The 14,793-nt window shown below is 41.1% G+C and overlaps 1 protein-coding gene across 1 annotated transcript in view; it reads right to left on the reverse strand.

Annotated features, from left to right (window-relative positions):
• ARHGEF4 (Rho guanine nucleotide exchange factor 4) overlaps positions 1–14,793 on the reverse strand; it is a 199,582-nt gene that overhangs the window by 126,457 nt on the left and 58,332 nt on the right. The window contains 1 exon segment of the mRNA XM_035334173.1: positions 5,783–5,814. Coding sequence (XP_035190064.1) covers positions 5,783–5,814 — 32 coding nt within the window.

Here is a 14,793-nt window from a genome sequence, read left to right on the forward strand (position 1 = left end):
GTGACATTGGACTGTGATAAGAAAAGATGAATTGATTTTGCTTCTCTTGGTGATATTTTGTTGTGAGGTCTGGGAATTTTTTCTGTCCCCAGTAGTACCATAGTTTACAGCAATTATCATTTCTCATCTGCCAGATTTTACTACCGCCACTCCAGTTCTCCGACTCCTTTGTCAGTACAGAATTAAACCCTGGGTGAGTTTTCTGCAGCACTCTCTCCATCCGTGATCCCAGCTCCACTGCCCAGGCTAGAGTCAAGGTGGCAAGTTACAACAAGAGCTTCTCCCAAATTCACCAGTCTGCTGCTTTGTTGATTAGCTGATCCAGGATCAGCTCATCCTGCCAACAGCCAAAAGCACAGGCTGATGCCAATTCTTGCAGTGCCAAAGCAAGAGGTCATGAAAGTCTCACCTCACTGTTGTGTCCGCTGTCTGAACTGAAACCTCTGTAATATCACACTCTGCCTGGGCTTAATGTGCCCAGGAAATTTCTTCATTGTTTCTTTGAAGGAGACAGCTGAAATCAGGGTCATAAAAACCTTCTGATCTTTCACAATCAAAGACTGGAGAATAGTCCTTATGGAGTCTTCAGGTTTCACTCATCACTTTACTGTATCAGCCAAATCTCATGATCAGCCAGTGACATCAGGGCCTAAGAGATTTCACAGTTCCAGCAATTTGCGTGATACAATACAGCCACAACATGCAACTGGAGCTCCCCGGTCTTCACTGCCACCACCGTGTAGGTCCAAGGTCCAAGGTATCCCCACTACCTCTGAACACGAGCATGGAGGCACATCACAAATGCTTTGACTCATGTCACAAGGAAGGTATCTCTTGTCATGTAAAAGACTCCTGCCTTCTAGCCCGAGGTGTCCAGCTGGGCAGGAAATACAGCGCTCCTCCCATGCAGGCAGTAAGACTGGGGGGAAGTGAGCATGGGTGGAGAAAACTGAATGGACATGGGAAGGAAACAAGAAGATGAAATGGAAAGACTCTCACCTGGTAGCAACAATCCATTTAACTAGAAAAAAACAAAGCCTGAAGGCAACTGAAGAAGCTCAACTGGAGAACTAACCTGGGTAGGATATGGGTCTAACATACCGGACCATGGGTTTAAATTATCCATCAGTACCCATTATGCTGGTTTACTTCCTTCACGTCCTTATTTCTACTTCTTAATTAATGGAACTCTAATTAAAAAGTGAATGTTGCCAAAAGCTAATAAACAAAAAAGACATGAGAGGAGATGGATTGTAGTTTACATTTAAAAAATCAATTATAGTCATTTCAATTAGTGCACAGATGGGCAAGAAAAGATGTAATTGCAGAGCCTTTAGTCTGAATTCCTATGAGGTTAAAACTCTTAACAGTTCTTTACTGAAGCTCAGCAAAACTACCAGTGAAATACACTGATGATATCAGATAATGTTAATAGACTGAAGTTTCAGCAGCATAAGCAGCTTTTAAAGTATTTTTCTTAAGTGCAAGTTGCTATTCAAGCACATCCGAGGTATATGAAGAAATGTTTACTTTCCTAAAAGATTAGATGATCCAGAATAGTAACTGTGCTGAAGAGATGCAGAGGGACTCTGAATCCCAATATTCCAAATCTATTTCTGGACCAAATGAGATCCTTTAACATATCCTTTTCACACCACACTTCATTCCATCCCCAGGTCCGTAGTCACATAAAGAAAGGGTGCTCAGAGACGTTACATGTTTTGCTCTTGACAATAAATGAGACAAAGCCAGAAGAAGCAGTGTCCCAGTCCACTTTATTCAACTGCTCATTTAACCCTGTATTCCTCCTGCAGCTCTCCTCATGGAGCCATATTGCAGGTAGTCAGAAGATGTCACCATCCCAGCTCTTGATAACAACCAACCCCATTTAAAGAAAACCCTATTTGAAAAGAGTTATCTGCCTGAGGACCCTGCACTACAAGCTCATGGCAGCTGACAGCACACTCTGTAGAAGCCTCACAATATGGTTGGTGTATTTTTATCCTTTCTGGACATCATCTACTGATCACTGACTGACACAGGATGTTGGGCTAAATGGAGCAGACTACAGACCCATCTGGCCACTGTGGCCGTTTTTATTGCCTCATTTCACAGAAAAGGAAACAAATTCAAACAGGATGATGTCAAAAAAAGTTACCTCCTTCATGAAATTTCAAGATGGATTTTTAAACAGAGACCTTATTCTTGATGTCTTTAGAAAAGCTACCTTAAAAAATCACTATTCAAAGACTTCTGTTGTGTAGTATGGAAAGTCAAACAAAGTAATCAGGTTGGGTTAAGTGTAAATACATTGCAGAGTGGCTTTGTGTATTTCAATTGAAATTGTAATGTCTTTTCAAATCAAGAGGTCTTGATCTCTACAAGGTAGTGGGTCTAATACATGTCATCTGACCTTGGTCTAATATGACTACAAATAATTGGACTTACTGGAGATGTCCAGAAAGCCTGTCTCGCACCCACAGAGCATATAGGGCTCCTTAACCATGTCTGAGTGACCCTCCAAGAGATCACTGCCATCCATGAATGAGAAATTTGACAAGAACCTTTGTGAAAACTTTTGTGAAAGTAGTAGTTTGCTCCTTCCCATCCCCTTTCCCAGGAGCCACCAAGTGAAACCCACCAACTGACAGAGGAGGAACAGAAAACCTGCCTGGGAACAGAATGGGGACAGCAGACAGCTGTTGGACAACTCGGTCCCAGGTGAATTGAGCCAGCAGGTCTGATGCACACTCCAACTGTACTCATACACACCCAGTGCTTTTTTATTCTTTCTGTTTCTTTGTTTTAATTATGAACCATTCCCAAATGAAAGCATTTATGCAGATTAACTATAAAGTATACATATTTTCTCATGAAGACACCCAAAATGCCTAGTAGAGCATTTTGTTACTATTAAGCTGTTAGGAAGTTTGGTCCTTTTCTAGGTTGTAATTATCCTCCTCAGAGTTCTGCATTCAAAGTCTGTGGGAATGCCAGGATAATTGCTGAGGAAAAGCAGAGTGCCCCAACTTAGGAGAAAACAGACAAGCATGTGTGACTCCTTCTTGTTTAGATAGTTCAGTGAAGAGAAAGAGTTGACCGAGTAGGGGAAGAAGACCCTTCCATGAGCCCCAGAAGAGTGGCTGCCCTGGAGATTTACTGGGGAGAAGCAGAGAAGATATATTCATCCAAATTACAGAGATCTCCTTCAGAAAACCATCCTTACAAGAGTTCTACCTATAAGGCAGGCAAGGTATGTCAGTAAGGCACAGTCACCGCTGTGCACGTTCTGCTCCATGTCATGGAGGAAATGGTTGGCAGCAGAAAGGAGAGCTCTGTGTTCAGTGCTCGGTGTTCACCTGTGTGGGCAGGATGCCACTGAAACAGGAAATCATTACTCCTATTGATACAAGTGATAACACTCCCCAGATTCACACAGACATCACTGCCAACAACTCTTTCAGCGACAGGAGCAGCGCTGTCTAGACAAATGGCATTAGCGTTCAGGACACTTACCTAGGCTCTCCTCATTAGCAGTGCAACCCTGACAAACTAGAAAGAGCTGGCTGCACCCTAAGCTTCCATTTACTCTGGCATCACTGTTAAGACATGATTAAGCCCTATCATGATAAGAACACCAGTGGGACAGAAATATGCAAATAAACTGTGGATAATATTTTAAATGATGCATAAGTATCGTTCTGAAGCATCACCTAAAACTTCTTGTCTACAAACATACACCGCAAGACAAACTGGAGCAGGCAGATCAGATATTTCTGCTCTTCATCATACCTGATGATACTATAAACACCCTATAGTACTGAGGCAGGTCCCATAGGATCAGCTGAAAGGGACTTTTTCCAATCACAAACCTCACTGAGCATCAACATCAGGAAAGGCAGAAAAATTTCAAGTGGCACTTTCCCCAGCATAGGCAAATATACTATTAAAGCTTTCACTGCAGAATCACAACAACCTGAGTCTAAAATTGGGGTGTAAAATTAAGATAATGAGTTTAAAAATAAGTTTAGGTTTGTATAAAATTAACAAAATCATATTTGTAGAAGGCTGGCATTACATTTGGATCCCAGTTAACATTGGGAGCTGCAACAGCACCTTGCAAGCTCATAAAGTCTGACTTTCCAGTTGGCATTTCACAAATTCCTTGCACTGGTGACAACAGCTCACTAGGAGCAAAACAGTTAGCTCCTGTGGAAAGCAATGCTGTTTAAAGAAGGAGGCGCTGGCAGGACTGACACTAGTTATACAGAGAAACTAACATGCGTAGTAATGTATACATATATATTTCCCATTTAAAACATAAATAGTGCATCTAAGGACAGCTGTTAACCCTACGGTTACATGACAGACAGGATGATTGTTATATTCACTAGAGAAGTAATACCACTTCAGAAGTCGCAGTATGATGCATTTCTTCAGTCCCACAGAACTTTTCATACCAGATGTCAAAGCATTTAATATTAATGACCTGAATCTCCTGGGAACAGCACTGCTTCCCATATTGACAGCATGAAAGGAGGCAGTTCAGTTGGTTACAGTCCAGAAACTCCTGGATTACTATAAGTCTTGGAGCCCCTACATTACCGCATCAGTACAGTAGTCTGAACTCAAAACCCATATCAACAATTTTACAAATACGCAGATTCCAGCAGTTTCAAGACTGTAAATATGTGGGGCTAGATCCACAGGAGTGTTACACTGCCACAAAGAGCTGCATCTGTAACGTGGTTCAGCTACTTCATGGTGTTTCTCAGTATGCTATCACTGCATCGAACAAAGGTGGCAGCAACAAGCCTTCACAAGGCTTTCTCTTGCCCCTTAGTAAGAGTAAGAAGCTAATGGATTGGGACAGAGAATGTAAGAACTCATGCCAGTAACTGCTGCTCAGGTAGAGTTGTATTAATCCAATTCCTACCTACCTCTGTAGATAAAGAAGATTACTGATCGAGTTCTTCAGTGGCTGCTGGACCCAGAGCTGATCATTAAACACCTCAGAGAGACAGACACAGTATGGTGAGCTTGATGCAAATGACTGCCATAGAGAATCACTACTCTTTTCACTGGCTGTGTTTCCCTGAGCTATCACAATAAACATGTTCACTAGAAAGGCTCTCTGATGAGGCAGACAAATTGTGGCTCCAATAGTCCTACCTAGAAGCTTTTAGAAAATCCTGTGCATTACTCATCATGCACTTCAGTTTCTGAAGTAACTACTTCTTACAAAAAGTGTGATTCAGCAGAACCAGGAATAGCTGAAAGACCTGCTGGGTTGCAACAGAAGCCCCTTCTGTTACTTCTTTAAAAAGAAAAAAGAGCAGAATTGTAAGGTAATTGTTTGGGGTCTCTAGTGAAACTTTAGTGAAACTTGTACAATTTTAAGAAGATGTTGAATTAAAAATTTTATGGTGTTAGGAAAAGGATCACATCTTCAGGTGAGGCAAACATTCGGAATTGTTACTGTACAATGGAATTCACACAATGTGTGCAGCAAGGAACTTGGTACAAGTGAAGACTTGCACTATAAAATAAGATGCTCATTTTCCCATGTCCTAACTGCCATTTTCACCCCTGCCCTCTTTTGTTTTCATTACTCACTGGAATAGATGGTTTCTTTCCAAGGCAGAATGCACTGGCTGCTTCACTGCTCAACAGTATGTACCAAGTTGAGATAAACAATGTTCTGATTTAACCTCTCCTCTGGGACAGCAGACAATTTACAGAACTTGAATTCAGTTGGACTTTGTCAGACTTCCAGCATTACCTTGGCTTGCTTCATGTTATTCCATAATGCTTCTGTTTGTAACATGAACACAAAGTGAATCTGAACCCACTGGTATTCACTGTCATTTGACATAACAGGATAAAAGAGAGAGCACAGTTGTTTATTTGTTTTTGTTTGTTTGTTTGTTTTTTTGGTGGTGGTGGATTTTTGTTTGTCTATTTGTTTTAAACATCCAGCTATTGCTGCATGTATTTCCAGGGTTTCCTGGGGTATTAGTAAGCATCTCTCTGCCTCTTTTTCATTGTACCTACGTACTTACACATGTACTTTCTTCTCCCACACCACTTTCAGTGTTCAAAAACTGAGAAGAAAATCTGACCATGAAGCCTTGGTAGTGCCAGTCACATTTCAGCTGGAATTATGAGACTGTAACACTGAAATACTAAGGGATAAAGTTGTAACATTCCAAATTCAAAAGCTGTACATAGATGGAAAAATCTAAGGGGTGCTTTTGCTGATATTTTGATGAATGTCAAATGTTTGGGGATAAACCTGACAGTCTTCCTCTGTGTTTTGTTTTATTTATTTGTTTATTTATTTTCCATGAGATGAAGTAAAGAGAAAAGAGCTTCCCTTTTTAGCCTTAATGAGTAACCCATTATAGAAAAGCAGACATAGAGGAATCATTCTTGCTTTCACATCCTACAGTCCAACATTCTATTTTATTTATTTCCAGGGAAAAAAACTGCAGCATAAAAAACAAACAAAAAATAAAGAAAGAAAATGTGAAAGAGAAGAGGGGAGATGGGAGACAGGAAAAAGGAAGGGAAAGGAAGTTAGCCATGTAATATTCTCAAGGTTATAGTGAACGGCAATTAACTGACAAAAGATAGTAAGATACATATTAAGATTGTCAAGTTCAATACCAAAACCAAAGCACCTGACCACAGTAGGACCAGTTCTGATATCTGTCTGATCAAGCTCTCATCTAGCTCTCAATTTCAGCCTTAGAATGTGTGTGCGGGATTAACTTATCTGTTGTGGTGTAAAACAAGCATGGGGAATTAAGATAAAACTGAAAGCATTAAGTTTCCACAGATGTTGGGTTTCTGAATGAGGCCTTGTGTCTAACTTTCTTGTTAGAGTTCTCATAAGACGATGGGATGTATCCTGCAACATTTCTTTCTAAAGCTCAGGTCTCTGTTGTTTCACATAACTGAAATGTACAGTGCTTTGGGATTTCTTATTCATTTGAGAAAAAAAAATCCTAACGGTTCACCAAGCCAACTGTTGGAGACAGAAAACATACTTCATGTGCTGCAACAACTCTGAGTACATTGCTTTTATTCCCAACACACCAGACATCAGAGACCAAAGGCAATTTTCAGGCTTGGAGAAGGCTGATGATGAACACAGATCCATGGGGATCTGTGTCTGCAAAGTGATCATAGACCAATATCCTTACTTTCCATCTTCATGATGAACAATCACTACTTCTGGAGTATTGAAAAGACTAAACTAAAGACTGTGTCTTACAGAACAGCTCAGTGGGCATCCTGGTAACCAGTGAACTGCTTGCTGGGGAGAGCAAGCTCCTGGAAGAGGAGACAAATGGGCCCTCATGTGGTGGCTGCAGGAGGAAGTTATCTTCCTCAGGCAGGCTTGAAAATTCCACCAAATTCAGTACTGGGAGACAGTGCTGAGCTTTCAGCCCTTGAGAATCACCTGTGTGAAAGCCTTCCCGCCTCTATGAGGTAACTGTGTAACTATTATTTTTTTCTCTCAGAGGAAAAAAAACCTGGCACCACATTATTTAGACAGAATAAAAATGCACTGACTTGGCATTTTGTTATGTCATACACATTTTAAGCCACAACAATTAAAACACAGGAAAAAATTGGACAGTACTCAGCAATAGCAGGGAATATTGCCAAATAAATTAGTGTTCTCATAATAATTAATCAGGATGGCTCACTGAGGGAAGTATGTCTTATTTATGGAACAGTTAGATAATAATCCAACTTGAGTTACCACACTGAATCCACAGTACTAACCAAATACAACAAATTTTATAAATCATACCATACTATATGGTTAGACATATAAATTTGTATAAATGGACTTAAAACAGCATACATATTTACTTAAGAATGGCTTCACAGGCATATTATTTTTGGCATTGCACAGTTAATCCTCAATCTTTCTCAAAAGTAATGTATACCAAGCTGTATGTTAACATTTAAGCCCCTGCCAAAAAAAAAAAAAAAAAAAAAAAAAAAAACTTTTTTCTTTTCCAAAGGACACTCAGTAAGAAGTAAGACCCTGTTATAGCTCTCCTTGGATTTTTTTTGTATGAAGTCCTTATACATCAGACTTTCCAGGATGGAGTCTGTGGTGTAGACCATACTTTCCTATTTTGATAGCATCACCACACAATGAATACTGCATACATTTCTTATATCTTCGTCTCCTCCTAGAATAGTGACTTACCCTTACTTCATAAGCTAGAGAACACCAGCTTTTTAACTGTCTTCAGACACAATACCAAGTTGTCATAGACATATGTTTCAAGGAATGTCAGCCACAAAGTCTGATTCTTAAGACAAATGGGGAAGGCACACACTGCATCAGCCTGGGAAACAGTACTACCCTTAAAATAGCTCCTATATTCTTGATGCCACCACTTCAAATAAAGCACATTAGGCCATATTTTTTGCTGCTTCAAATTAGCACTGCTTCTCTAAAACTCTATAGATCCAAAGGTAGAGTGCAGCCTATCACTTCTAAGCAGTTTTATTCACACTGCAAATGCAAGCCCAGCTGTTCCTTACAAACAATACACAACTGCATGGTTTCCACAGACTCTTTTACCCCCAGATCTCTGCCTCTAAATCACTTACACAAGTAGCCCTGAAGCACAGGAAGTTTCAGCAAGTGATTCAGGAGTGTCAGCATGCAAATTTCAGTCAAAAACTACAGAGTTCTTGCATCAGGGATTCATCACAGGAGGACTCGTGATTAATGGAAGATTTGATGCTAAAAGAAAATTCTACAAATGTACTTCATGTTTACATGCAGGGGGTTGCCCCATAGGAATCTTACATTACATACAAGATTTATGGGGTGAGGTTTTTCAGTGACAGCACTATGTAATCTGCACTAGGACATTAAGGGAATCTCTCACAAAGGAACCCTTCAGATAAGGCAAGGAGGAAAGTGATATGACTGGGTAAAGGAGAGAAAGTCAGCAGCTAGTGAAGATTGCTAGATGAACAGCAGCAGCTCAACAGCAACCAGAGAGAAAAGAGAACAACTTTTTACTCTTCAAACTGAGATTTTGATATGAAGGACTATCTTTAGCCTATACCAAAAAAGCAGTGATGAAACAGAGGAAACTGCCCAGACACAGACTCATCGCTTGGCACCACAGAGGAGGTGACATGCTCTGAACTCACACCTAATTTACACCGCAGGGCCTGTCAGTGTGCACACCTGTAGTGACTGCACATGGGACCTTCCCATCACTGAGAAACACAGCCTGTCAGCAACTATTCACTGCCCTTGGAGAACCTTGCCCACAGACCAGATCCACGTCAACCAACTCAACAAGTAAGGCTAATACTCATGCACAGCTTGGCTTACTCATGCTTAATATTCATCTAAGAAATACAAGAGTAAGCTGCTGTATTTAAAACAGCAGTTTCCATGGAAAGCTTGTCTCCAAATGGGGCTTTTTCAAGTTCTCAATGTGAGTGTGAAGAAGGGTACTATCCTCTCCACATTTAAGAGGACTACTCCATTTGTTATTGCTTTCTCTTGGACACATTTATGTGCACAAGTGGAAACTAAACAAAAGCAAAGTGCGGCCAGCTGGTGTCTGGGAGCCATCCTTCAGTGCTTATCCTCCAGCCCGAGAGATGTTCAGCTCTCTCTGAGCCAGCACAGATGTGGTTTTACTTTGGGGCTGCGGTGAGGTCCCATCTTATGCTTGCAGCCTGTACATCTCCCCTATTGTTTGCACTAAGAAACTCTAAGGAGTAAAACTCCTCAGTCCTTTTCTCTGAAGCCTTTTTAGTCCTAATAATATAGATGATAATTTTGCTCTGAATGCAGCTAACCACAGGACCTACTTTTCAACCAGAATAAGTTTCCTCTAACCAAGCAATGACATAAATTAAAGGTCATGAACTAAAAGAAGCTCTGCCTGAGACTTGTTAAATGACCATATGCCACCTGCTTTTGCTTCATATTTTCAAGATTTTGCATGGACCGCAATGAAATGAGTTTCAGTCTATCACATTTCATTTCCCCCACATCTAACATAAAAAGAACCCACCTGATCAGACTAACAGTCCATCTAGCCCAGCATCTTAGCTCCAGCAGTCAATAGGAGATTTCATAAGGAGGAGAAAAAGAACAGGACAGGCAGACCTAATCTTTAATACTGTGGTCAGCATCACGCCACCAGTAAATGTGTCTCCTCTTTGGGTTTCTGCTTTAAGAAGGATCATCTCCTGCCCTTGACAACACACTAACAGAGTGAGGAAAGAATTAAATAATCTCATTTCTTCTAGCTAGAAAAGAAGGGAGACTTTGTCTTTTTTTCCCCCAAGTATATATTTTGACACAACAAAAAATAATCCTTTTCCTCACAAATTCCTCATCCCATATCCCTATAACCTCAGAAATGCTCTGCTCTTTAAGAGTTTTATGGTGATAATTTCATGATTTATGTGATGCCAACATAGGATAAAATGCAGAGCTTCCTGCAACCCCAAACAAATGACAAAGTCTCTGTGACTTCTAACACAAACCATCCACACATTTGTAATTCTGCCTGAGGGGTCCATCCTAGGTACAGGCAGAGGCAGATATCCCATGGAGAAGGTAACGCTTAATTGCATGATCATTGAGGATCACAACATGTTGGCACAACGGAGACAAAACCAGGTTGAATCAGAAATATGAGTTTATGGTTGCCATATTTTACTGCATGATTCTGCAGCTTAAGCAATAAAACAAATGGAAACATAGTCAGCAGTACTCAGAGGCTCAGTCACTACCAAACTCTACCGTCCTGCACCAAAAAATCTTTTCTGCCTAGCTCAGTCACTAGATATCAGGCATGCATCCACAGATGTCTGACTAGAGCTTTGGAAACCTCAAAAATTTGAGATTATATGCCAATACAGCAACAGCTTGTCTTTTCCATATTTAATAAACTTCCACCATGTTTATTGCAAAGCTGTTGTTTACAAAACTTCTTTATGCCAGGCCAGATTTCTAACAGTTAGGCTTCCTTAGGTAAGAAAATTACATTGGCATGCTCTCAAAATGTATAGACATAGAGCTTTGCTGGTCAAAAGGACAAGAAGCAATCCCAGTGTCAACTACAGTTTGTTAAAAATAATAATAATGAATTGCCCATAGTCATCTACTCAGGCAACAAAAACAACCTTTTTAAGCCACTTGAATTTGAAATATTTGATCAGTTTGGGAAGTATAAAATAAATGGTATTGGTCAAAGTTTAGAAATTGAAATTAAAGATTTGTACAGCAGGAAAGGAAACTGAATTCCTTTTGTTGTGCGGATGTTTGGTCAGCTGCACCACCATTCCCAGCAGGGTAGTGTGGTGTTCAGGCTGGGACAGCGTCTCCATTTCACTTGGGAAGGTGGACCAGGAAGATTACCCGTCTCAACACAGAAAGGCTTAATGAGATAATGAGAAAGTCTAAAGAGGATATGCTGAACCATCAAGAGAGAAAAGAAAGGAAGATTCTCAGCACAAAATAATGTGTAAAGCTTAGGGCTGGGAGGTATCAGCTTCATGCTGAGAACTCTCCTCAGGCATCTTGAGTCTCTCCTCAGCTCCAGTGGATGCTTCCACAGTGGCACCTGGTCACTGCAGAGACTGGCTCTAGAAAGCACTACGATAGCATATGTGGCAGAGAAAAAGTCCTTGAACTAGGAACACACAGCTCATACTTTCAAAAGCAGAAAAAAACAGGACTGGGCACAGAAAGCAGTAAGAGAACAAGACCGTTAATGGTTTTCCATTATGCCTCCCAAATTCTAATTCTCAAAATTGGAATGTGCTTAGTTGGTTGGTACAAAAGACCATGGAAAAGGGATACTCACTACTCTTAAAAGACTGCAAGTCTCTGACATTGATAGACATGTCCTACCTTTCTCCCTTTGCATATATCCTATTTATTCTGTTTTGGGGGGTAGGGACTCCTCCTCAAAAACAGTATATGAGGATGTTGTGTACTTCAGATTTAATGTGTTAACTTTTCCTTTCGTAACAGCTGGATTCAAAGCCCAAGACTGTCTCAAGGAAAGAAGTGTGGGCTTTTCATCCTGTTCACTAGTAGCCATGAAAAAAGAGCAACCCAGCACTGCACTGAAGCAGAAATGTCTGCCCAAACAAGTCCTAAAACAGGAAGAGCAAGCATGGGTGCCTTGAAAATGTTTCAGTCCTGAGCAGTCTATGGGCAATCTGGCCAGCACCTGCTATGTATACAGCACAGTCTGCTACTATTAATTGTTCTGCTTATGATTAAAAGCACAGTGCAGTGTAATAAAGAAAATTGAACACGTGAGGGGGGGAACTAAAATGCTTGTGCTGCCACTTAGTGGTTTTAAACAGTATTTGTTGCTCAGTATATCAATCTAGTTTGCTCATAATCCAGCCTGAGTCATGATACACTACTCAGAAATGGCAGAAAAAGAATTGATAAGAAACAAAAGTGGAAAGATCATCACATACGAAGAGGTAGAAAGCCTAGACGGTAATCCAAGCAGCAAATGTCAACTCATCCAGTTCCCTAAAACTGTTTTCAATGTGTCAATACTAGCGAACATTTAAGGACAGTTTCCCTTTTTGACAAAAGCACACTAGCACAAGAATTATGATTTTTTCCTTTTCTTCTTTTTCTCTTTCTTGTGCAGCACCACGTATACTACGCGCACTATTTAGACAAAGTTACTTAAGAGCAATAATGAAAGGCAATGGCTGCTACCGCAAAATACACAGAACTCAGCTTTACTAACCTTTCCATGCTCAGAGGGAGAAATCTTAAAGATTTAATTCAGATGACTGACAGATGGCCAAAGCTCAGGCAGTTTCCAGGGGCAGGTACTGGACTATGTACAAATTGCAACACCTACAGGCCACAGCTGAACATTAGAAACTTCTGTGCATTTACATCCACAACACGAGTGAAATTTAAAGCTTGGAGACGGGAAGGACACAATTTTCCTTTCTGGCATTATTTCAATTTTTGCACAAGAGAGTAGATAAAAAGAAAGCTGTGACCACAAATCATTGGTGTTTCTGTCCAATCTCCGTCCATGGCTGTGACTGGTGGCAGCAGCCCAGTGCAGAGAGCCCCAGTCGGCAGCAGGTGGAGCTCAGCCATAACGCTCTCCTCTCAGAAGTTACTCTTTCATCTTCGATCATCTGCATAGCTGACTTACGACAGGCAGAAGTTGAGAACTGGATTTTTCTGGCACAGTAAAGATACACTTACTTATCCTAGAGCTGTGTAGTACAAGAAAAAAAAAAATCCCCTCACTTTTTAATCATCCACATTCATAACCTTTTAAAAACTCCTTTCCCAGATGGTCTGAAGGAAAACAGAGAAATATGCACTGAGTGCCTAGCATGATGCATGCTACTTTACCCTCCCAAGAGATCTCCTCATCCCTACCTGAGCTCTACAACAAAAAGCAAAAAGCCAACATTTAATATGAAAATGATTTGTTTCTCTCATGCACTGCTCAGACCAAGCCTGACTTTTATTCCTGTCAACCTCCTGTTATTTGAGAGTACCTCCATTGAATCTGCTAGTCCTTCCTTTATTAGCACTGCCTGTCCAGAAAGTTTACAAAACTGATTAAGGCAAAGTAAGCAGTGTCTGGAGCATGGAGAGCAACACAGAGGAGTACAATTCTGTTTCTGCTATTAAAATACTGGGGCTCATCAGAGGGTTGGTGTTGCTTGTTTTCCTTGTTTTCCTCCAGCACTGCACAGCAGAGTACACTTACTCTTGACTGGTCTGTCAGAGGGAAGACAATTCGTGCTTGGGAGCCATCATCCATGATGCTGGAGATTAAACAAAATTAATAACCTAAAGCACAAAGAAACTCAGCAGCTGAACAAGAGCTCAGTTAAGTCAGGCTCATGGGTGCAGTCAGTCATTAAATGTCCCAGTCTATCCAAAAACTCAAATGTGCCTAGGCTGGGGTCTCTACCGAAGGACGAGGACTCCTCCACTCCTGCCTGGCAAAGCATGCTGATGGGTGGAAAAGGTTAAGACCAGCTTACTCTGACTTGCTGCTCTCAGTGAAGCTGAGCCTCAGCCTGTGGAAAGCCTGCTTCCTTAGGCTATTAAGGAATTTCAACCTGTTATTTCCTTCCTTTCCAGCGGAAAGAACAAACTTTCTAAAGCAAGACTTCCACCCATACAGGCAGAGCAGCTCTCTAGGGTATGAGAAAATACTCCGAAGGAAAAGAGAGCCTTGCACATGTCAAGTATTCAAGCCTTTCTGGATCCTCCTCTCCCACGGCTTCCTTTTAGCCTTGCAGCTAGTCTAAGCTCTCTGGACATAGTCTGACCTGTTCATCCCCAAATGCCACTACTTTCTTTATCCCTGGCCTGTCTCATACCAGCACATCTTGGGCTTTCATGCTCCCCTTCTGCGGAGAAGCAAGTTACCTGTCAGTCCATGCTCAGCCATCCCTAGGAAGACAAGCTTCCTTTGCAGGCAAGTGATCCCACAGTGTGTGAATACTGAGTGTCAGCTTTGCATTGCAACTGGGAGGGCCTGGAAGGCTCTTACAGAGACATTAGGGCTCCCAGCCTGTGAAGAAGTCAGGTAATTCAGGTACCTGAACTTTTTCTGTTCTGCTTTTTCTGCCTCAACTATCGAGGCTTAGGTTTTGTCAGTTTTAGAACAGTACCAATCAGAAGTACAAACACATACCCGTACATATAAACAGAAGAATAAACTACTCTGAAAGCCCTGGCTAAAGCATGATTTTTTT

The sequence above is a fragment of the Oxyura jamaicensis genome, chromosome 9 (genome assembly GCF_011077185.1).
Source record: "Oxyura jamaicensis isolate SHBP4307 breed ruddy duck chromosome 9, BPBGC_Ojam_1.0, whole genome shotgun sequence".
NCBI classification, from domain to species: domain Eukaryota; kingdom Metazoa; phylum Chordata; class Aves; order Anseriformes; family Anatidae; genus Oxyura; species Oxyura jamaicensis.